Source organism: Physcomitrium patens, chromosome 5 (genome assembly GCF_059467195.1).
Source record: "Physcomitrium patens ecotype Gransden chromosome 5, ASM5946719v1, whole genome shotgun sequence".
Taxonomy (NCBI): Eukaryota; Viridiplantae; Streptophyta; class Bryopsida; order Funariales; family Funariaceae; genus Physcomitrium; species Physcomitrium patens.
The window spans coordinates 1,116,229-1,139,534 of NC_143414.1; the positions used below are offsets into that span (position 1 = coordinate 1,116,229).

The 23,306-nt window shown below is 40.6% G+C and overlaps 4 protein-coding genes and 1 long non-coding RNA gene across 8 annotated transcripts; all 5 read left to right on the forward strand.

Annotated features, from left to right (window-relative positions):
* Window positions 1-6,400: 6,400 nt before the first annotated feature.
* LOC112282356 (uncharacterized) lies at window positions 6,401-10,821 on the forward strand. 3 transcript variants are annotated; one of them, XM_024519863.3, is made up of 7 exons: window positions 6,401-6,577; window positions 7,468-7,965; window positions 8,150-9,177; window positions 9,293-9,421; window positions 9,586-9,786; window positions 9,920-10,123; window positions 10,263-10,821. In XM_024519863.3, exons 2-7 carry the CDS (start codon window positions 7,707-7,709, stop codon window positions 10,398-10,400), a joined length of 1,959 nt encoding a protein of 652 aa, XP_024375631.1. In that variant the 5' UTR covers window positions 6,401-6,577; window positions 7,468-7,706; the 3' UTR covers window positions 10,401-10,821. The 3 variants fall into 3 exon arrangements, with proteins under 3 accessions (XP_024375631.1, XP_024375630.1, XP_024375632.1); XM_024519862.3 differs by having other exon boundaries at window positions 6,401-6,561; XM_024519864.3 differs by lacking the exon at window positions 6,401-6,577 and adding an exon at window positions 6,584-6,904.
* Window positions 10,822-11,216: 395 nt separating this feature from the next.
* LOC112282357 (uncharacterized) lies at window positions 11,217-13,758 on the forward strand. Of its 2 annotated transcripts, XR_012217553.2 has the most exons (3): window positions 11,217-11,508; window positions 11,984-12,869; window positions 13,085-13,758. XR_012217553.2 is itself a non-coding variant. In XM_024519865.3 (2 exons), the coding sequence occupies exon 2, from the start codon at window positions 12,035-12,037 to the stop codon at window positions 12,521-12,523; it is 489 nt and encodes a 162-aa protein (XP_024375633.1). In that variant the 5' UTR covers window positions 11,367-11,508; window positions 11,984-12,034; the 3' UTR covers window positions 12,524-13,758. The 2 variants fall into 2 exon arrangements, 1 of the variants encoding a protein (XP_024375633.1); XM_024519865.3 differs by having other exon boundaries at window positions 11,367-11,508; window positions 11,984-13,758.
* Window positions 13,759-14,976: 1,218 nt separating this feature from the next.
* On the forward strand, window positions 14,977-16,958 carry LOC149989220 (uncharacterized). The gene is made up of 2 exons (XR_016502815.1): window positions 14,977-15,944; window positions 16,153-16,958. It is a non-coding gene; the product is annotated as an uncharacterized LOC149989220 (long non-coding RNA).
* A 2,242-nt stretch (window positions 16,959-19,200) lies between these two features.
* LOC112282758 (histone H2A-III) lies at window positions 19,201-20,038 on the forward strand. Its single transcript, XM_024520813.3, has 2 exons — window positions 19,201-19,481; window positions 19,595-20,038. The coding sequence occupies exons 1-2, from the start codon at window positions 19,293-19,295 to the stop codon at window positions 19,850-19,852; spliced, it is 447 nt and encodes a 148-aa protein (XP_024376581.1). The 5' UTR covers window positions 19,201-19,292; the 3' UTR covers window positions 19,853-20,038.
* A 955-nt stretch (window positions 20,039-20,993) lies between these two features.
* LOC112282757 (histone H2A-III) lies at window positions 20,994-21,983 on the forward strand. Its single transcript, XM_024520812.3, has 2 exons — window positions 20,994-21,254; window positions 21,377-21,983. The coding sequence occupies exons 1-2, from the start codon at window positions 21,066-21,068 to the stop codon at window positions 21,632-21,634; spliced, it is 447 nt and encodes a 148-aa protein (XP_024376580.1). The 5' UTR covers window positions 20,994-21,065; the 3' UTR covers window positions 21,635-21,983.
* Window positions 21,984-23,306: the final 1,323 nt, after the last annotated feature.

The window sequence follows — 23,306 nt, forward strand, 5'->3', positions numbered from 1 at the left end:
GGAATAGAATAAGGGTGGCAGCTGGAACGAGAGAGCAACGACAGCCGCATACGAAGTCCATGTGCTTTTTGTTGCTTGTGGGCTCGGTCTCTCCAGCTCGCAGTCAGTCTCCTTCGGGGGAACGACCCACCAGCCTGCCCAGATGCTTCACAAACCCATTTTCTCCAAAGCCTCCAAAGCAAACAACAGGGCGCCGATAGAGGATAAGCGACACACCGGACTGGTTCCTCCTCGTGAGCAGAGAAGTGTTCTCTCTTTCGTGTCGGGGACTGTGCGATGATGATCCACCACTTTCGTTCGTTCATCAGAAGTGCACCGAAACTCACCCCTTCCACCATCTGAACATCGCTGGTGATTCGGTGAATGAATCAGAAGCAGCGTAGTGAAGTTCTGAGATTCTCCTCCGCGTGGTGGTGGTCGTGGTGGTGGTGGCGTCTGAGCCACAATCCCTCCTCCACGGAAGCCCGTCTCCGCGTTGGAGTCGAGTCCTGGTATTCATCGGTTATAGGTGTGGCACGGTCACACATCTTCCCTGGCCACAATAAAACTAATGAGTTCTTGTGCGATCATATAAACCCACAATTACAAAAACATACGCACATGTATGGATGTATGTATGTATGTATGTATATGTGGGAATTGATACCTTGACATTTATTTTTACTAAATTGACCGGGTTTTAGTTAATTGACCTAGGTTTGGATGTAGGAGTTCCTTAGTACATGCATGGTAGTGTGAAGACAACTTCACCTCAAGATTACACCCTACGTTATTATCATGTACAGCCAAAAAGTAAATCAAAAAGTAAGCCAAACATAGGTCAGGTGACTAAAATCTAAATACATATAGTAAAAATCCCGGTCAACATATCAATTCCCGAAATATATACATACATATATATATATATATATATATTCACATACATGTATTCTATCAATTGTGATTTGAGAACACTTGCTTTCACACTGCATTATATTGCTAATTTTTCATGTCTTCCTATCTTTAATCAAGCACATTGAAGTTGGACTAGTTTATCACACTTGCAACTACAATTTTATTCTATTATTATTATTATTATTATTATTTGTTGTTTTAAGTGATGTTACAAACAGATTTTTTGGCATATTCATCATTTGTTATTTTAACATCATTATTGATCAGTGTTTTCTTGATTATCAATTTTTTTATTTTTTTGTTAAACCAATTTCACTTTTATTGTGAAACCGTTGCTTTTGAAATGTGGGAGTAAACTATAAGGCACATTTGAGGTTGTGTAGATGTTGATTGATAGAAGTTTTATTTTTTTCTTGTCTTTGCACAATTTCATGTTTTAGTTTTGTGCAACTCTAACAATTGACATCCATTTAAATATTATAAACAACGACCAGATTCCTTTGTGTCAGTGCAATAAATATGGGATGATTAAAATAGAAACCACAAATAAATAAAAATATTAATGATTCTTGATGTCATTTTTTCAATCATTGTTTGGATTGATATTAACACTTTAAAGTTTGTCTACTCTTACGACAAATGACATGAAAAGCCAGACATTTGTTTTATGTTTTTTGTTTGTTTAACAATGTAGTGTTATGATTTTTTTTATATACATATATGTTTTTCATAATGTAGTTTAGTTTATCAAGTGGATGATGCATTCATGCACTAAAGAAAGAATTTCATGCTTTGCAATGAATTTTACAATGTCTAACACATATATTTTGAATCATTGTTTTTTGAACCTCAGTTTTGAAGCACAGCACATGAAAATAAAATAAACTTTTTTTATGATTGAAAACATAGTATTTCTACTGATTTCTGATAAATAGCAATAAAATAATAACAAACAATAATCCAAACAAGTGACAATCTACCAGGAACAAATCACTCTCCATGCATGAAAAATTCCACAAACCTGTCAAGATGAAGCAGATAATTGAATTGCTTACTTCTTGAAATCAGTGTCTGATTTTCATATTTAGTATACACAGTGAAGATGTCTAAAAACACATGTTCTGGCAGTATTGCAAAATGTCTAAACATCATTAAGCAAACCCATGTGCTTTCTCAGGAAGCAAATATGTATGTGCACTTATACATTTATTGTTACTCAGCACATCATTAAGCAAACCCATGTGCTTTCACAGGAAGCAAATATGTATGTGTACTCACACATTTAATGTTACACAGACAGAATTGAATGATGTGAAGGTTTTTCTATTTTTTTATTCAAAAAGTAAACTTGTATGATGACCTAAATCTAAAGAAGAAGAAGCAGACGAGAGGAATGAGATTAATAAAAATAAGAAAAAGATACAAAAAGGAGAGCACGGGTTTAGGCACCAACCCATGTGCTGACGTGGGAGTTATCCGGTTCGTGGGCACCCAGAAGTTGCCAACATGGAAACCGCCGAAAGGCACGTCACCCCGTGCGAAAGCAACGGGTTTCCATAACCGGTCAAGTTGGGTGATCCGCGATAGAATCTTACGAGATTCCCCAGAAGGTCATGCACTCGCTAAGATTCCATGCACATGAAATAACAGGTCACCGGGAATCCTGCTCTATGTTATCCCAAATCCTAGGTTTCTGTTCTCACAGCACCCTACGGCTTGTCAATGTTTGACGTGGCATTGCTGACGTGTATAAAATTCGACAGCCATTCATCAGAATTGGGTCGGGGATCACCCCCCTGTGGGTCCCGACCACTTGTTGTCGAATGGGAATGACTCGCGCCAATTTGTAGCATCTGACGTGGAGATCAGTTGGATGAGCTGGACGACACTGGAGATGGCTGAGTCGGCTCCTCATTCGCGCTATTTGCGTCAGAAACGAATGTTCTAGAAAGTTCCAGAAGCCAAAGTCCAGTTTAATTTTAAGCAATGGCTTCATCGTGTGTGCCAGCCTCACAAACACACAAGCCAGTGAACCCTTCCGGCTGTTATGATTTCGAACATTGTAGTTCCTAATTTGCAATGATTAGAATCTCGAGATTTTCCTGTTTACTATAATCCTCCGATGTTGATGATGAGGAAATTGTCTGGAGGAACCTTTTGCCCTCTAAGGCTACTTTCACTCAGTTATCCTTTTGAACTCAAACTTCAGATCACCAGCCTAACTTACCAACAAGGGCACATTCCACACGAAGTTTGTTGGTGTTCATGCAGCGTGGCAACGTTCGATGATTTCTTAGTATGAATTCTCACAAATATTATCGAACTCCTCAGCTTGATGGGATTTGTTTCTAATTTGCGTCCTTATTACTGGATTAAAAAGGTAGAGAAGGTTTGATTCCTTGAGTACGTGTAAGTCTGTATCCGTTGGAAAGAGTTGAAATAAAACTTAAGAAGAGACGACAAGTCGAAGAGGAGTAAAGAGAAGAACCAAAAAAGTACATGCTGAACAAACCACTGTTTTGGAGGGAGAAAGGTAAACGCTTCAGGACAATTCCTTCGATAAAAAAACAATGGCCGATTGCAACGATAATGATTTGAATGTGTTTGAAAGGAGACACTGGTTGGCAACAAAATCCCCGTTCCTCCGCTCGATACAAAGTGGGGGCTAAAGTTAACCGGTTGGGAACGGAGAGCTGGCAGCGGAGGGCTCTGGAAGTCGTTCGTCTCACCGTACAGTCGTCAGAGACCGTTTTCAGTGGCCCTACCTGAGTGCATGGGACAGTGAGGCACTGCGAGTACAGTTCAAACTGCTGCGATGCAACGGGCATCCGTCACGAGAGGACTGACAGAGAATCCACGTCGTTGACACCGTGGGGAGGTGTGAGATAGCTGGAAACATTCTATCCACTCTTGCACTGAACGTTTGCGTTTGTTTTTTCGTGCTTCTCTCTCCAGGATTACCCGAAGGCGACCAGATTAAAACAAACTGTTCGAACCTTTTGGAGCTAAAAAAACAAAAATCCCTCGATATGAATGAACATATATTTCAAATATTACTCGTCTACATGCCCAGTCTTGATTCTTGGTGTTCCCAATCTTCAGGTTCAATGGCGAGTGACATGCCTTGGAATCGAAAACCCATGCGTGAAGGGGTAAAAATAAAATTGGGGCACTTGTTGAGGATTTAGCTGCCGAACACTTACAGTGGGGACACGATCTCAGGCACCCCGAACTGGTGCGATCTAGTATTTTGGACTGTTTCAATCGTTGACTAAGTTAACTGTTGATTAGCACCCGATTCACGGGATTAGCTGCTTCTGTGATTCATGCAGGCAAGCTAATTCTGGAGCTGAAGCGGATATTTGGTTCAATGCATACATGTTTATATTGTGGTTATTTATACCAAACATTAAACTGATTTGGTGAGATGATCCATAATTTTCGTATAAGAATCTGCCGCTTTCATGGGAAGGTTGATGTCTGAAGCCGATTTCTGACGATTATATTGGAACATACGCATTTTAGGTTTTCAGTCTGCTGCATGAAATGTGCAGTAGGGCAGAGTTAACTGGTCAGGGGGCTTTCTCTGTGACATATTTGAGTGTACTCAGTTTGTACTTCAAATGACACAAAAGTTGCATTGGATGTACTGAATCAGACCACGGACGCTTTGTGGTGAGTTTGTCTGAGGGACAGAATGCCTAACCCGTACTGAAAATACACAGTGGCGAAGGAGAATGTGGAATCCTGAGTGGGTTCCCACTATGAATGGGCAGTGCTTTGTGTGCAAAAAGAGGATGGTTAGAACCTGACTGAAGAATGTGGCTATTGCAAGGAGCCACCTACACGTTTTACGCACGGATATTGCAAATCGCAGCTTCACGTCCAGGTGATGCATGGTGTGACCTTTTCCTCAGATTGCCGAGGAACCTGCCGCTGGGGGCTCATCAGACAATCGCCAGAACCACGTCATATTTTTCATATCCAACTCAATGGGAAACCAATGCCAAACCGAAATTATCTGCCATTTTAATTATTGGAGGAACGATTCCACGAGAGAATGAGGGGTCACGCTAGGGCATGCATCAGAGACCCATGTGGGCAGCTGCTTCTGTGGAAATTGGCACTAGATTGATACCCAGGAGGAGTTGGTACCCATCAGTTTTCCGCATCCTCCCTCTCCCCGACATCCCCCTCACAGCGGCATCATGGCTTGGCTGGCGATGCCAGAGCAGTCCAGCAGAGCGCGCACCTTTCGTCATGAATGACCTTCTATTCTCATGTCTCACAGACTGTCGCTCTGTTTCCGCATGGTCAATGGCTTTGAGTCCATGCCCTCATGGATTTACTCAAATCCACTTTTGAGTTTCGTGTGGGGCGACATTGCTTTTTCTATGGCTGGAAATTTGGGTGGAGAATCACGCCGTCTCGAGCTCAAGTGTTGCGGTTCTGACGCATCACCAACTGTTACTCTCAGATCATTACAATTCGCTACTTCCGGACGAACTCTCCGAATCTTGTCAGGGCATCGTTGCTCTCGTGCCACAAATTCATTAAGTAATAAAAATCGGAATCGAACAGCATGGATTATGCGTGACTGCTGTGGCTCCTGAGTTCCACCTCTAGTGTCGCCCTCAACTCCAGGAATTATAATATTACTAACCAGCACCCCTGCAATCTGAGCAGGAACATATTGCAAAGCCCGATTGCTATAGTCTTCGAGGCACTAGAGTGTGTAGGAGCGTTGCTTTAAAAGCTCCAAAGCTTGAAACTGCATCAAGCAGAGAGATTAACGGCCAGAGGTTTTGCATCCGGCTTCCTATATTCGGGTGCATTAGCATAAGGTTAGCATAAGGTCCATCCCTACCCAGACACGGAGGTTAGAACTAGCCACGATTATGGCTAGCTCGTTGTTGGATTCGCCCCGTTGGAATAGCATCTTCTAGAGCTCGATCGACCCTATGGCCGCGGACTTGAGGGGTTTAGTTTATTGTGTTTATGAGGCCAATTTTGGCGCATCTGGGGTTGAGTATCGCGTCCTGCGGCGACGGAGTAGAAAGCTTAGCCCTAGCGGTGGTTTTTGAAGAAAGGGTGGGGGGGTCAATTTATGTCTATCTCGCATCCTCCCCTGTGTCCCTATTACAAGCACACCTACTGGGCCCACGCGTAGATCTTGCAGCATAATCAGGGCGCGAGGGTAACTGGTTGGGCAAGGGCGGGAGGGGTGGCTGGACTTTTCACCCTCTGCCCTCCATCTTTCTCGTCTGCTATTAAAACTTCAAGTCCACTGTCTCTGTAATTTCCCAGCGTAGTGAAGTCCCGGGTCAGTTGACGAAGACCAAAGCGAGCTTCCTCTTTCTCGCATGGTTCCGTGTCTCTGCTCGACTCTGCAAGTCGGTTCAGCAGTAAGTGCGGGCTGTATCCGGTCGGTCGGGCCGTGTTTTTGAGTTCACTACTCGTGAGATAAGTGTTGGAGTGAGTTTGGTGCCAGTAAGTGTTGGGAGGGGGGCTTGAGTTTGCGGATGGAGGTGACTGTGCTGGCTTCTTGGTCGACAAGTTTGTTCAATTCCTTCTCTGGCCTGGACGAGACGTGCTGTGATGCAATGGGACCTACGTGGTGACGCGAATCCCAAAGGATTGGGGTTGAGGATCGGCTGCTTGACGCAGGTCTGTAGAGAAGCTGGTATTGAAATTGGTCGTAATTCTTTGAACTTAAGGATCAGTTGTAGTAATTGGAGATTCATGTTACGTTCGTTCTTAAGTAGAGGACAGAGGTGGAGGGAAACAACACTTCCTCAGTAGATAGCTCTAAAGTGTGCGTGTGCATATATATATATATATATATATATATAGATTTCCCTCTTCTTCCTCTCTCTCCCTCTCTCTGTCCACATTTTGTCAAACGGGAAGTGTCTTTTAGCTCCCTATGTGCTGTTTGTCACGTGAGTCGTGTTCTATTGTTGAGTCAAGGTACAGATAGAAGCTCTTGAAGTAGGCTGCTATCTCCGAGGTAATCCTGCTAGGTCTTTCTAGTAGTATTTGCGTGGTATGAATTCTTTTTTTCAAGTTGCTTCCGCACGTCATCAATGTTATTAGATTGTTGGAAGATATCTCCAGCCCCCCTGTTGCTAGTGATGTTATCTATATTCAACTTCTCTAGGGCCAGGCCGCTTCTATAAATTGTTGCCCTTCGTTTTGGTGATCATTTGTGGTCACCTTCCATCGTTCGATTAACCAACTCAAGACGATATTGATTTACTATTGTTCTTTTCCGTATTTGTTAAAACACATACGGCCACTCGCTTAGGGCTGTAATGCTCCATGGACTCCGTCTAGATCTCTATAGAATTCCTCTAGGGATCATCACAAAGTGTTGATCTGTCAGGTCTTTTTGGATCCCTGCATACTAGTGCTCTCTCGAGCAATCTTGTGCAAGAAAACTTTCTCAGAATTTTTGAGAGTCAGCGTTGCCGGTGCTATTAATGAAGCAATTCGGGATTAGGATAGTCAAGAAAAGCAGGTGTGGCATTGAGTAAACGATTGATTGTAACGGATTCGTTTGCTTGTGTACAGGGTGGCGCTTCTGTGTTAACGGTTTTCCAGCATAATCCGCCATCTAGGAGCTCTATTTTCCAGTAACACACATCTCAGTAACTCTATGAAGCAGTGCGGTTCGTTGCAGCTGATAGCTTCGATTCAGTTTGAGAAAAGGGCGGGGTTACATTGTGAGCTGGTGTAGCGAAAATCGAATGCGTGGAGAACGTATCAAGTTTCGACTGAGCATAATCGCTGAAGTGTAAAGGACAGTTATCATGGGTGCAGGGAGGGGTAGCCTTGAAACTCTGAAAAGAGCTGGAAGGACCCTTTTCTTCCTTGTTAACATGTTTGGATCATTGTTCGTGTCCTCTGGCCCTGTTCTCGTCTCCATTGCAGACGTATGTACCGTCTTCTCCGCTTTCACATGCTGCAGGTTATGTTTCTCATTCAGAGCTGATTGGGCAACATACAGCTTCCGGGGATCTCTTGTTGACATCCCTCTACTGTCCTTGGGGCGTTCTTTTGCTGCTCTCTGTAAGTCCACCAGTCTCTGCAGACACACACATACTTCTACTCCCTGTGTCTCTAGAAATCTTTAGCTTACTCAATTGTCATGACCCTGCGTTGTAAGCAGTGTATTCGCAGTTTTCCACAGCTGTAGAAGTTTTCTTTTGACGTTGTTTACTCATTCTAACTCAACGTTTCGATGCTATTTCAGTTTTTTATGCCGTTTGTGCCATCCCAAGCCTATGCCACGGTCCATATTTGGGTATCACTATCGTTTCTGGGATCGGTTCGATGGTGTTTCTCTCCGTGAAGGCGTCTATGTTTGATCATTTTGAGGTTTCCACGGGATTACCTGTTTCACCTGGAGAAAGGAGACACAAGATCACACTGCCACTGCTCTTGGTCTCATCGGCTTTATTTTCTTTGTTACACATTTTTATAGCTTACCGGACAAGGTGTCAGGCTCGCCGTAAGCTCTCCTTTGATAGATTAGACATGGGCTCATCAGCCAGAAAAATGTCCATGACTCTTTACCAGCACGTCCCTCGGGTTTCCTCGCCAACTTACTCTCGAACGAATGATTTAGAAAGAAATGTGATGATAAATCCACTACAGGATGATGATAAGGATGTACCTGCTTACCTGCTTGCTGACTATAATAGCCTATTCATGGATTTGAAAGGGCTGTCTATACATTACAAGTTGGTCGAAGTCGGTACATATACTGAAGTGTCTTTCAAGGGTCCATACGAAAGAGACGAATTGCCACAATATTCACAGAGCTTGACTTCGGAAAATTCATCAAATGTAATGACTGCGTGGAACCCTCTTGTGCGGTCATCTACTACTGGATCCATGCACTTATCCGTCCAGGTACCCCTGTTGAGTGGTTACGCAGGTGATGATTATTCAGTGTACGGATCCACAAGTTGGAGGAACGGTCCCGCAACGCTGAATGGATGGCAAGCGATCTTGCAGGAAACCCATCAAGGGTCCGGGGTCGCATCCACTGTGCCATTCGTGAACGGGGATTTTGATGGAAACTCACCAGGAGTTATTTTCATTCATGGTTTTGGAGGCGGCGTGTTTTCATGGAGGCATGTAATGGCCACCGTGGCCAGAGAGGTTGGTTGTAGAGTTGTCGCCTTCGATCGGCCGGGTTGGGGACTGACCTCACGGCCCCAAAGGTCTGAGTGGGAGCCGAAAGGGTTGTCGAACCCTTACGAGTTACAGACCCAGGTATTTAAGTGTATTCCGTATACAATGCTGATAATTGTCTTCGTGGTGCTTACAGGCCTCCTTGAAAATGTGAAGCATATCATGGTTTTTGACACAATCGTTTCCAATGGAGCAGGTGGATTTGCTTTTCGCCTTTTGTCAGAGGCTAGGCTTTACTTCGGTTGTTCTTGTGGGTCATTCTGACGGTGGCGTGCTTGCACTCATGGCTGCTGCAATGGCTCTGGAATCAAGAGACTCCATTCAGGTTAGATCCGCGATCTTTCGCATGCTTTCTCTCTTCATTTCTTTATTTCTTTGTTCTGTATTTTAGAATTTATTCGTGGTCCTTCAATTTATCCTAATTATCATCGCCATGCTAATCTAGGGAAGTGTTGCTAATATTGCACACTGAAACCTCGGTCGGTGCAGGTTCGAGTTGAAGGAGTGGTATTAGTAGGTGTTAGTTTCGATAAGGAGACTGTGTCATCTACTGCTCGAGTGTTGTTGCAAACACGCCTTGGGCGTCACATGTTAAGACCTCTTTTACGCTCCGAAATAGCGCAAGTTACTACTCGTCGTGCCTGGCATGATGCCTCAAAGCTCACGTCAGAGACGTTGGATTTTTACAAGGTTTGTATTCGCTGTTTTTTGTCGTTTCCTTTTCTTTGAATTGGTCTATCACCAACGACAATCTTATTGGAGGTCGTGTCGCCTGACACCTCAAGCACTTCTATGATAGTAACAGATATCATTGTTGCTGCAGGCACCTCTTCGTGTAGAGAACTGGGACAAGGCCATGTCGGAAGTCTGCAAGGCCACCTCTGCTACTGCAGTTTTGTCCACCTCTAGTGCAGCTGAGTTAGTGCGATGTGTATCGAACTTGCCAGTCCTGGTTGTAGCTGGAAGTAAAGATAACCTGGTGCCCATAAAGACTACCCAGTCCTTGGCATCACAGCTTCCGAACTCGGTATGTCACTCCACTTCGTCAATGTTAACTGTTGCCAATGTTGGGATGATGAAACGTGCACTCTCAAGCTTCACTTTTGGTCATTTGATGTTCTTCCGGCTTCAGTTAGGTTCTAATCCTCTTCCTGATGATTCTGCAGAGGCTTGTGCTAGTACCAAATTGTGGTCATCTACCGCACGAAGAATGTCCGGATGCTTTACTTTCAGCAATGATTCCTTTCATGACTAAGCACCTTCATAGCAATGCTGTTCATCCAGTATCAAGATCAGGATTATAACTTATCCTGATACATTTAGGTAGCGAGAGTAGACTACACGATTTTGTACCAAGTAGCAAGTGTAGATGTAGATTATCTGAAGACCTTTTCATAGACGCCTTTGTGAAGACCCCCATGATTAGTGGACCGGGCTGAGTAATGTGTATCCCATTCTTCTTAGCTTGTTACAATCTGTAGAGTGTTAGACGTCGCAGAGGTGTTCCATTCTTAACCAATATTGGCCATCCTCTCGATGTTCAGAGGAGAGAGCTTACACGACTGGGGGAGCGTGAATCATCAACTTGTATTTTAGTGTAATTTAGCAGCAGCCAGCTAGCGATGAAGATTGATGGGCATGTTTGCGGCAGACAGTGCCTGCAACCCATAGTTTTCCTGTACAATGATCTCGGTCATAAAAGTAAAGTAGAATACTTCACCTTCACTCAATTGTGTGCCCTTCTTTAGACTCTCTTTCAAAGATCTCCTCCGATATATGAAGCCATTCGCGGCACAGACCTGGCCGATGAGCCGCTGGCACTGTGACCCACTGTGGTGAACAGTGCAGGTTCTATCTGTAGGAAAGTTGGATCTTCTTGACTTTCGCCACCTTGGCTGTCTCCTTTCTCCTTCGTCGGATTCTTTTTTTGGGTTGTCGTGTTGACGACTCTGAATTTTCTCGCTTGACGCAACGAAAAGGCTCAACATTTCTAATGCCGACGGCCTTAGTCAAGATTCACTACGCGACTCGCATGTAAACCTTGGCAGCGACCCTGCGGTCTTTCAGCACAAATAGGTTGACGACATTGATGATTGATAGCTGTTCTAGATTTGTCGGGTTGCTCTGTGTCTCTTGCTTGTGCATGTAGTTGTCGAGCCAGGGCCGTTTTCCTCAAGTTGCAGTGGGGATGTCAATCCAAATTGGGTGTGAGATCGGTCGTGGTCTTTGTACGTTCCTAGACTTGAGCAGAGAAATCCAGAAGATTTTAGTACGAGTTTGTAGACTGCGAGGAGTTCCACATACTTTGACGCCCGTAGCATGAAGTCGTTTTACTTTCGAGAGTAGGTTACAACGTTTGTGGCTTAGGCGATCGCTGGGTTTTTTCCTCGACACCGCTGGTTCTTCCTGCAGGCAAGTTCTCCAATTGCCTTCAGAGAGTGAAAGAAACTTGCTGTTTATCGATAGGAATTAGCGGACGATTGTTACATACTAAATGTCGGTGGTCGTCGAATTCATAACCCTGACATTTTTGGGAGGAAAAAAACTGTGAAGGATTGTGCTGCCATAGAAGATGTATTCGTTCTTGGCCGCAGTCAGTTAACATTTTTTTGGATGCGGATTCGAGAACTCCTTTTCTTACGGGAACTCCAAGATCCTCCTAGTACATGTTCATTGTACAAACTTATTGACCAAAATTTGAAACTCGATACGTGAAACTGTCGAAAGAACCGAAGACCTAGGCAATCTTGACACCAACTTCTCCGCACAGATACAAGCATAGTCATTATTGAAGGTTGTGGTTTAGAAGATTTAATACCACGAGATTAGAGCAATTACTCGAAGAAAACGGCTGTTGATCTCATGAATTTGATTGTTAGTTCTACAGATGTGGGAGAACCAGCAAGACGTTTGAAGGCGCTTGTAGAAATCTGAGAAGATGTCTAGCAATGACTTCAATGGGCAGGGATACAGTGACGGAAGGGGTCTTGGTGGGCCTCACGACCACTCAGCTACAGGCAATTTGCCGATCTACTTGCTCTTCCTCATCATGCTTGGCTCGGGAATCGTCACTCTCATTTTTCTCTGGATCTGCTTCCAGTATATTTGCCACAGGAGACGCGTCAGGGGCGCAATTCGGGATGACCAAGAGCGGGTCCTATGGGCTGACGGGGCTTGGGAAGCAGGCGGTGCGGAACGAGCTCGCTACGATGCAACATCCTTGGACGTCAAGGAGAAATTGGGTCCCAACGTCAAGGCTTGTGACGCCAGCGTTGAGCTGACATACGTGGTGATGGCGGGCGAAGAACACCCAACCTTTCTGGCACGCCCCCTCAGCAAATCGTTTGAACTCCCTTCTCCTTCCTCTCCGAAGACAACCCACAACGCTCAAGCAACTATAAGTCCGAAAAAGTCCTCTCCCTCATGACGCACTCACACTCTCCGATGCTCAGCACGTTTCGACGCTTTATGAAGAGAGGCTCCACTACAGGCAATTCTCAAAGGCTTGAATCTCTTTCTGGTGTGCAATTTATGTGAACCGACAAACCATTCGCTAGTCAACCTTATTTTCAATAACTCTCTTCTGCGGCGCATGTTCAAACCTCTGAGTAGTAATCACGGAACTTGTGAATTACTGCCATCATCGAAGGCTCTTAGTGTGACCTGTCTGGATCACAGTTCAACTTGGTTCTCATGACGGAGGCGCTTGATTGTGTTGGGTTTGTTCCGCTCTCTAGGGGTTGCTACTCATGTTGAAACTGCACCAGATCCTGGTAAGCAATTTCTTCTGGATTTCCATTGAATGAGTGTATGTGTGTGGGCACCTGAGAGTATAGAGCTTGTTCAGCCACTTCGCCTTCCTCCTGTGTAAAATTCCAAAACCACCCTCATCGATTTGGCACACACTTTTAGAAAAAAATTGCGGTCAGTTTCCATGAACTTATGTCACGTATGCTCGATGTATGTTGAATTTGTTCCATCCCCGAAGCTGGCATTGCGCTTGTCTCCAAACGCAGCCAGATTCTGTCGAACGATCTGCCGACTTCCCTGAGCTTCATGGGCCTGCTTGATTGCACGAAGATGAGTCGATCAGGACTAAAACTGTCCGGCATATGGGTTCCATTCAACATCGGCTTAATCCCCACGGAGCATCTGCGGGGAAGACAATTGGGTGAACATACTGCTGCATTGGAATTCGCACTAAGGGACGCATCGAGTCCTTGTTTAATAAACATGCTGCATGCGACAATTCTCGCATCCAGGGTTGTATACCCCGTAATTTTAACATCTCGCACACCTGGTTCATCATCCCCACCTCAGGAATCCATCTTCCCCGAACGCGTCGCAAACTCTACATCACCCATTCCCTGTGCACTTCGGTTTCAGTCAGTTGCCATTGCGACGGCGATGGTCTGCGTTGCGACGAAACGGGGGTGCGTCGGGGTGGTGTGAAATCGGTGCGTTTTATCCGTTGTATTGTTGTCTACGCGTATAATATACTATTATTCTCCACTCTTGTGGAAGATGTGGGAGGGAGATGTATTCTTAAGTGTGTTAGTGCTCTTTTGGTAAATGTGTTGGTATTGGTACACTATGTACTTACAACAGCACTCTCTCTATTGTACTAGTTTGAAATTTGATTATCACATGCAATTTTTAATTTGTTTGCTGTGATGTTGTCGTTTGATGCAGTTAGGGTTGGTAATTTTGTTGATGTTGTGGTAGAGCTTGCTAAGATTGTCTAAGTAGGATAAAATAAAATAAATAAAAATAACTTCATGTCTTTAGGAATAAATATATAAGTAGAAAACCTTGTCCAATTAAATTAAACAGAGAATAAGAAAATTTCAAAATTATATTATTTTATGTTTATTTTTTTATCTTAAACAGTGCATGCATGTTAGAAGGTTGTAACGTATTTGAAATTTATCTAAACAAGTGTATGAGGTGTTTTTTTGGTATCTTCATTTTTTCCAAATAGCATCTTATATAAAGATGCCAAAAAGTTAAGTAAAAACTTATAGACAAGTTATAGCTTTTTGAAGATTAATGCTCCTTATAATTCCCCCTTGGTTGTTGGTGCTTCATTATAGTTGTCCTTCCCCCTCCAATGGGTGATTTTTTATATCTGATGCATATGTCATATAGATCTTTTATGGCAATCCAAATGCATCTCTTGTAGACACAAATATATATACTTATATATATATATATATATATATATCCAAAATAAGATGTTTATGTTAATTAGATAAGTATGGCTTTAACAAGCCAAAATAGTCGGAGAAATAAATGTCTTGTCTAAGCAAACATAGTGATAATCTTGGAATATGTGTGTTTTGCAACAATATTGAATTGAATCTATCTATGTTATGATTTGTGGTATTGATATGGTGTGTGTTAATATTGACTACTTGATTTGCAATGTTATGAGTGATGTGTTTGTTTAAAATGTAGATTTTTTTATTTTTTATGTTTTCGGAATCTTAAGTTGAACATTAGTTAATTATCTAAAGAGAAAATATTTGGTTAATGCATTTAAAGAATTAACATTTTTAAAATGCATAAAATATTTATTTTTTGGAAAATTCATGTTTGTTCATGTAATTCTGAAATAAATATATTATTTTAATATTATATTATTATAAAAAATCAAGTTATATATGTATTTATTTATCAAAAAGTAGAGGTTGTAGTATAATACATGATTATTTTGTGATAAATATATGATTTGATAATAACTTTGTAGCATACCTTTTATTGTTGTAAAAACTTTATCATATTTTTTGAGTTTTGTAACTAACAAATAACAATTATTGTAGTTAAGTTCTAAATTTGTAACTATTTTTGGTGAAACTTTCAATTTTCTTTATTTTTAAAATATATAATTTATTTTTTAAATGTATTTTTGTTACAATATTATAAGAATAATTAATTTTATTGTTTCAATACACACTTAGTGTAATATCCAAAAGAATTGTGTTTGTATTGCAATGTTATTTTAATTTTTTTATTAATTATAGTTCAATAAAAGTGTGTCTTTATCTTTCCAACAACTTTTGATTTCTATTTCTTTGGATAGCAAAGTTGAAACTCTTGCAACAACTTGCACTACACTTCGTTCGGGATATACAATTTCTTCTCTATTTACTACATTTAAATTCATATTTTAAATAAAATAATTAATAAAATTAAATTTTGTATCTACATATTAAAATACGATCCATCAGATTCTGTAAAACAATTTATGTCAACTCTTTGATTAAGTTTTAATCTTGCTATATGTTTTAAAGACTTCAATCAAATTTTAAAAAATAAAATGATTGCGTCTTAATATCAAATAAAATAATTAATTTCTATGAAATACCAAAACATAAAGCATTTCAGAATATGTTTTCAAACGCAGTTTGTTGGTTGATGTTTGGTATTGTTTTGTTTTCTTTAGTGTTTCGCTAATACCCAACATAGTAATCTATTTTTTCATCCAAAGAAATTTCATTTGAACATGAGTATAATTAAAAAAACAAAACAAAACTTTGTAAAATCACACTTGCAAATTACTGCAGCAAAAAGTATGGAAATAGAAGTCCGATACAGGCCACTTTTGCAGGTGGGCGGTGGGGAAGAAGCGCCTGCACAGCAATCTGCAGGGGAAGCGACTCTTTGATGAGCTCTGCAGACGGCTATGAAAACCACGTCTCCAGCACCATTCGCATCGCACGCGGTGAAGATTGGCGGACAATTGCGAGGGCACTTCAGTGCTGCATTGCGTCCTGTAGAGAGGAGTGCAGAATTTTGTAATTCCTTAGTGGCTAAAATCGGATTTGCTATGTTGGAGATGCGAAGAGGTTTGCTCCGATGTGTCTTTCTCCTCACCACTTGACTTCTCTCTCTCTCTCTCTCTCTCTCTCTCTCTCTCATCCACGGATACGAATCTGTTGTGACAATTTGCTATTCATCAGTTCAATTCGATATCTGGAGACTGTCTCTGTTGTCGTCAATCTCAGCGTATGTCATTCCCGCACTAATTGAGTCGTATTTTTGTTGGGTACAAAGGATCTCGTTACAATAGCAAGGGAGGGGGGAGTACACAATCTCATCGGAGAATTAGGATTCAGTCACTCTTGGCTTACAAACGCAGCTAGGGTTGTATTCCAGCCAACAGACAGAAAATTAATGGACCCGATTGGGCTTCGTCCGCGCTCGGTAGCGAGTGCCGACCCTTCCTATTTGTGCCGGTTCTGTGAACACGGCGGAGCGTGTGCAAGAGCTCGAACAGGCACGCCTCGGTGTGGTAATCTTCTGGTACCCTAAATAGCAAGCAAAGTTGCGTCCAATTCCTTCGTCATTTACGCTACTGTCGTTGGGATGGGGGGGTTCTTTCAACGGCGTTAAGGTTTTCCACGAATGCCGCTTTCTCGGCCTCGATGCGAGGCGTTAGTGAGGCAAGAATCGAATTCACTGAAAACTCCCAACGTCTGCATTTTTCTTATTCCATCGCCATGGCTCCGCAAGCGCCTCTTCCTCGTTCTCACAAACGTTGGACTCTGAAACTAGTTCAGAGCAATTAGGGCTGGCGTCATATCAATTTATTATTTTATTTTTATAACTTAATTATTTTATATTCTTTAAAAAATACGTTGATTCCATTCATGTGCAAGTAATTTAAACCACGAATCTAAACATAGTAGTGATTTGTGGTTTAAATTACTTGTTGCAGATTTCTTTAAATAAATGCAATTGTAATGTTATGATGACATGGAAATTTTGTATTACAATGTTCAGAGGATGCAAATTCATATATATAAATAGTCAAATGCAATACATTTCCAATATACTGGAAATATTGTTTACATTCCATCGTATTTTTGTAATGATTTATATCTTACCAACAATGTGATATTTGAATACATGAGATCCATTTCAACCAAGAATGATTTATTTATTGTTAAAATACATATTTTAAGTATCAATAAAAAATTAAAATATTATTTTTCAACTGTGTTGTTGCTGTTAGTATGAATGATAGGAATATTAATAGTATGTTCTTTTAATGTGATATTTTTAATGATGCCTATTAGTAAAAATTAAACTTTTTGTTAACTAAAAAAAACATTAATCATTCCATCAAACTTATCAATCAAGTAAATTGAATTGTTTTTTGTTCATAGTTTAATAATTGCTAAAAATTTGAGAAACTTATTGCAATGAACACAATATTCAAAACATTCATTTATTCCTTTACAAGTTTTACATAATAAAACATATCATAATGTGTTCAGTATAAATACTTGTTTGTAGTTGTCTATGCTACATGGATGTAGAGAAGTGTTAGAATAATGTACATGGTTTATTTGTTTAACTACTAATTTCTATTGTTTCAACAAAACAATTATAGTGTATACTATAGACATTGTCACTATCATTTGTGTTATTTAACAATTTTTGATCTTTGTGTGAGATTATTAAAGCGAGCTTCATAAAGGCAGATAAAATCCACAGATAATATCTTTATTCCACCCACAAAAAAGTTGTGGTGTAATACTTTGGAAATCAATTCAGTACTCACAAGTTTGATGTAAACCCCACATGTATTTATGAATATATATATATTTTTTTTGAGAAGATAGAAAGCTGATAACACATTTCACAGTTTGTTTTTACAAATGTGTAACCAATCATAAATAAAGTAATTCATAAATGTTAGCATTCCAAAAGAATTAATTATTTACATGGTTATACAAGATAGTCATAATTTGCATACACAAATTTATATATATGAATTAAGTTGTACTTTTGGTAATCCTTTTTACACATGTTGATTTTTATTTATTTTTTTATATTTTTCATATATTAGTCTCTAGTTACTAATCTTAATTAATTACACTAATCATTTTATTTTAGACAAAGCTTTATCAACAATGAAATCGTTTAATATTTTGTCATTGTTGTTATTATTATTATTATTATTATTATTGAATATTTAAAATCATATTATTATATATTGCTTGGTCTTAATTTATTTCTTATGGATTCATAATATAAGTATTATAATGTCAATTAATCTATATAAGAAGGAAGCACAATTCTAAGACAAAGACATAAAAAGCCCTCTCATTTGCAAAAATCAAAGAAATTCTTAGCCAACAAAAATTATTGCATCACATATAAGTATTATAATGTCAATTAATCTATATAAGAAGGAAGCACAATTCTAAGACAAAGACATAAAAAGCCCTCTCATTTGCAAAAATCAAAGAAATTCTTAGCCAACAAAAATTATTGCATCACATATAAAAAGACCTCCAATTTATTAATGGTACAACAAATCATTTTATTTGTTTGCATGTTCCCAATGGCACAAGTTTCTATTAGTTTATAATAAATACTAACTAATGTATACATCTATATATATATATATATGGAATTGTTAAATAGATCCAAGCATTTACTAAATCAATCCACCCATCCTAACCACCATCAAAATATTCTCCACTATTGGATTTGTACTCCTTAAAAACAAATGAAAAAATGGTTGGATCTACTGCTAATGATGATGAGTGGATCAATCTAGTATCTAGTAGATGTTTAGATCAATTCAACAATTTCATATATATATATATATATATATATTTATATACACACACATGCCTATTATAGTTATATATAAAAATCAAATTGGATATATAACTTTAATATAGATAGCAAACCAATATAATTGTTTTCAATGGTTCAACTAACTTTTGGATTATTTCATAAAAATAAATCTCAAAACACATCCAAATAGTTGGCTTCTTCAACTCCTCGACAATGGATTCTAAAAACGAGATCATCCATATCCACACATCCATCATCAGAACAAGAAGCATCCACCGCTTCGAAGTCTTCAATGCCAAGCAACGAAACGAACGACCACCACACCTCTCTCGAGGACTGGCGGGAGCGGGGACTGAATTTGGAGGGAGATTCGAACTCACCTCACCGCCCGAAGCTTCGCGATCCCCAGCATTCACATCCGCCTGCCGAGACGTGCGCTTTACCATGGGAACGCGGTCTCCTGCTTATAACCTCAAGCCTTCCCTCTTCCCAGCATATCGTGTTAGTGTCCTCGTTTCTTTCAGCGCCTTGTTTTGTTCGTCTGTGCTTTCTGCGCGTTCGTTTATTGTTGTGATAGGGTTACAGTTTCCCTCTTCGTCATGTCAGGAAGAGGAAAGGGTGCCGGGGCCGCCGCACGGAAGAAATCGGTTACCAAGTCTGCCAAAGCTGGGCTTCAGTTCCCCGTCGGTCGACTTGGCCGCTATCTGAAGAAGGGCCGATATGCGCAGCGTGTCGGATCTGGTGCCCCTGTGTATTTGGCCGCCGTGCTGGAGTATCTGGCTGCTGAGGTAAATGGTCACTTTACTTTTTAGCTTTCATGATCTCCTCTATCAGCGAAGTGATCACTAGTGCAGTGGCTGTTTTCGGTGCCTAAATATGTTCTGTCCACTGTCACATGCAGGTCCTTGAGTTAGCAGGGAACGCTAGCAGGGACAACAAGAAGAGTCGGATCATTCCTCGTCATATTCAGCTTGCAATCCGGAACGATGAGGAGCTCGGGAAGCTTCTGTCTGGAGTAACAATTGCCTACGGAGGGGTTCTCCCTAACATTCACAGCGTCTTGCTCCCTAAGAAGACTGCTGGAGGGACTGGAGGGGAAAAACCTGAGAAGCCTGAGAAAGAAAAGAAGGAGAAGAAGGGAAAGGCCGACAAGGAGTGAATCAAATCCTTTACTTTCTAATTCAACTGGTGTTTTGAAACACCCCCTATATCTAAATTTTTTCTCTCCTATCTGCGTACGATGTTTTATGCCCTCTTGCAGGGCATTGCAATGTGCTGTGTAGATAGCCGTCCTGCGGCAGTGTACTGCTAAATGATGATTTTGCGTTGCTCCTGTTACCATTGATTTGTGCACCTTCGTACGATTCACCAATTCTTTTTTTAAATCATGTATTGGTTTGGTTGTCTTGTTTTTCCTGAGACGGGTTTACATCTGGGAAAGCAGCCAAATCAGAAACGATGACCTCGACTCTTCAAGTTTCGGGGTTCTGGTGGTGGAGCTGCTATCTCGACGTCATTGAATGCTCCTACTTTGCCTTGAATATGGAAATAGCACAACAGGTGGCAGTTGAATATTCTCTTGTAAGTAGTTCACGGATATCAGGGTGTGCGGTAATTATGGAAGGCATTGGAGATGTAATTTAGAAAATCAAGTGACACAATCGTAGACTTCAGTTACCAGTTTGAATCCTTATCTGAACTGAAGTAAAGCGGACCACCATATTCACACCATTTCATCTGAGTATTTTACTGAATTCTTCACATTTCACTCTACACGAAAAACTTAACCCTAATTTAAGGTCGCAACGCTATACCGAAAATTCTAATCTGAATATAACTGGTCCACTCTTCACTGTATCCACGTCTGAAGCAGCTTAAAGCCCTGGATTATCAGACAACCTATATCAAATTATCTTGATACTCAGGCCGCTATGGCCATCTCGAAGTGAGTACATATCGTAGTCAGTGTAAAGCCATCAAGGGTCCTTCGTCAAGCTTGACTCGAAACCTTAACAATTTCCGGGAGACCAAATCCTTCAGACGTGATCAGTGAGGAGCAGAACACTTCGAAGGCGGATTAATCATCGCATCTTCGTCGACCTTAATGTGGCGGGGTTGTAAATGGGCGGGAAAACCAGCACTCGAGACACGAAAATTGAAAATCGGAGGGAGAATTGGGCATGCTTCAGCGGTTCGAAATTGGGATGCGTTCTCATCGGTTCCCGATGCGTTCCCTTGGCTTTGAGGTCGGGGAGTTATAAATACGGAAGGGGTTGTCCACGAGGTCCATTCCAACATTGGTCTTCTCCTGTGCTTGCTTGCAAGTTTGATTGTTTGAGGTTGTCTTCTACCTTCTCTAGGGTTTCTTCGCCATGTCTGGAAGGGGTAAGGGTGCTGGTGCCGCTGCGCGGAAGAAGTCCGTCAGCAGGTCTGCTAAGGCTGGCCTTCAGTTCCCCGTTGGTAGACTTGGCCGTTATCTGAAGAAGGGTCGCTATGCCCGGCGCGTGGGGTCTGGGGCCCCCGTATATTTGGCTGCCGTCTTGGAGTACCTAGCTGCTGAGGTGAGTTTTAGTGTGTCTTTGGTTTGAATTGATTCTTGGATTTCCTCCCGATTTCGTTTGGGATGTTGCTACGATTTTGTGCTGCAAGCAGAGGCCTAATTCGATTGCGTGACGTCCCGTAGGTTCTGGAGCTGGCCGGGAATGCTAGCAGGGATAATAAGAAGAGTCGTATCATCCCACGCCACATCCAGCTTGCCATCAGGAACGATGAGGAGCTTGGGAAGCTCTTGTCTGGAGTCACGATTGCGTACGGAGGTGTTCTGCCTAATATCCACAGTGTCCTTCTCCCGAAGAAAACTGCTGGCGGAGCAGGCGCAGACAAGTCTGAGAAACCCGAGAAGGAGAAAAAAACGAAAGTGGAGAAAGCGTCCAAGGGTTGATTGGACCTGCGATCTTGACTATTACACACTACTGGTGTTTCATAACACCACCTAAGTATGAATTTTATTCTCCTAGGCGGTGGGTTGAACTGTGTGCCTATTGGTTGTCCGATGTTACCTTATATTTCTATTAGATTTAGTGTTACTCGATGTTTTTGCGACATAGACTAGTTTTTCAGCACCAAGGCATTCTCCCACTGCGTAGCCCATTGGTTATTTATTTTGAGAATGTTAAGTATTTTCTATTGTGTGAGAAGTTGCCTAATTGTCGCCGCAATTACTGCATAGAGCCTACGGATCCAAAGTTAAAATCCTCTATGAAAATGAACGCATTCTTCTGTGTAAGTTACATACTGTATTCCTTCTTGTTGTTCCATGTAGTACTTCATCCAGATTGAACTCTCAGCGTCGGTATTTGCCCGTGGCTATACGAAAATCTCTTCATTTGTAAAATGTTCTGATTATATGTTGTCTCATGTACAGTATACAGTAAACGTCTTCGAACTGTCGCTTCCTCTCTTCCATTACACTATATTTCTGCTTGAAAATTTTGACTAGATTCTGGGCAAAACTGTTGCAGTTACCCCTTAGTACGGTGAGTTGCAATTCTACGTGAGAAGTGGGAGTGTAAGTCTCTGTTATAAATAGATGAGGTAAATAGATGAGGTAAATACTTAATGCTTTTCTTTTATCCAAAATCTTCTTGATAGGTTGAATATGTTCTTTTTCAACATTAGTGTAGAATATAATATCATTTTTTAACAAAAAGTGTACCTTGTACTAAATTTAAGAATTATAAATAATTACTTTGATAGATTAATGTTTTTGAATTTTCTTTATTCTCATTTGTGACTTAAAAAATTATTATTAGAGATGTAAACAAAAGATTGTGACAAAAATCTTTACTTTAATAGCATTTCAAATGAATTTTGTTCAAAGCTACTATTAAATTGAAATCAAAATTTATCATAAATTCTCATTATACATAATAAATTTAAGAAAATATTAAAATAACCCAAACCTTTATTAAATCAATGTATTGTCAATACCATCATTACACTTCTCCTTCCTTTATCCCCCTTCCCTTTGTTTCCAACCTCTTGTTCCTTATTTCAACCTCCTTGTCTATATTCTTGGTGCTTGTATCTTGTCCATGGACCTTTTGCAAGATAACCTAAGAAAATTAAACTTGATTCTATTATTTGATCCTTGAAGGACCATACAAGGCTATAGATAATATTAACAAATTGTATGTTAGCTTGGAGTATATCTCTTGCCACAAATTATGAGTTTAGTTTTTGCAAGCAATATTGGTGCATTCAATGGCAACAAAACCAATGTGCCTACAACTTGATTGTTTCATGTTGATTTGTTGTTTTTAGTAGTAAAATAATAATAAAAATATGAGATTTTTTGTCTATAGCAATGTTGCTTCTATTCCAATAACCAAGATGTCTATGTTCTAATGTTTCGTGAACAGAGCTTGACACCACTTTACATTTTATGCATACATCAATAAATAAGCTCTCTACTAAGTAGTCCATCTAACAAAGTTTGTGTAACCTTTCCAATTACATTGATACCACAAAAAGAAAAGATGATGTAGCATCATTGTGCTTATTTGCTCTCAAGCCTTGAATCAATGTTGCATGGATGGAATTCATACCTACAA

Coding starts and splice junctions, on each gene's coding strand:
- LOC112282356 (XM_024519863.3), top strand. CDS start 7,707: ATGGGTGCAGGGAGGGGTAGCCTTGAAACTCTGAAAAGAGCTGGAAGG. Junction 9,422..9,585: donor AATCAAGAGACTCCATTCAG/GTTAGATCCGCG, acceptor CGGTCGGTGCAG/GTTCGAGTTGAAGGAGTGGT. Junction 10,124..10,262: donor CATCACAGCTTCCGAACTCG/GTATGTCACTCC, acceptor ATGATTCTGCAG/AGGCTTGTGCTAGTACCAAA.
- LOC112282757 (XM_024520812.3), top strand. CDS start 21,066: ATGTCTGGAAGGGGTAAGGGTGCTGGTGCCGCTGCGCGGAAGAAGTCC. Junction 21,255..21,376: donor TGGAGTACCTAGCTGCTGAG/GTGAGTTTTAGT, acceptor GACGTCCCGTAG/GTTCTGGAGCTGGCCGGGAA.
- LOC112282357 (XM_024519865.3), top strand. CDS start 12,035: ATGTCTAGCAATGACTTCAATGGGCAGGGATACAGTGACGGAAGGGGT.
- LOC112282758 (XM_024520813.3), top strand. CDS start 19,293: ATGTCAGGAAGAGGAAAGGGTGCCGGGGCCGCCGCACGGAAGAAATCG. Junction 19,482..19,594: donor TGGAGTATCTGGCTGCTGAG/GTAAATGGTCAC, acceptor TGTCACATGCAG/GTCCTTGAGTTAGCAGGGAA.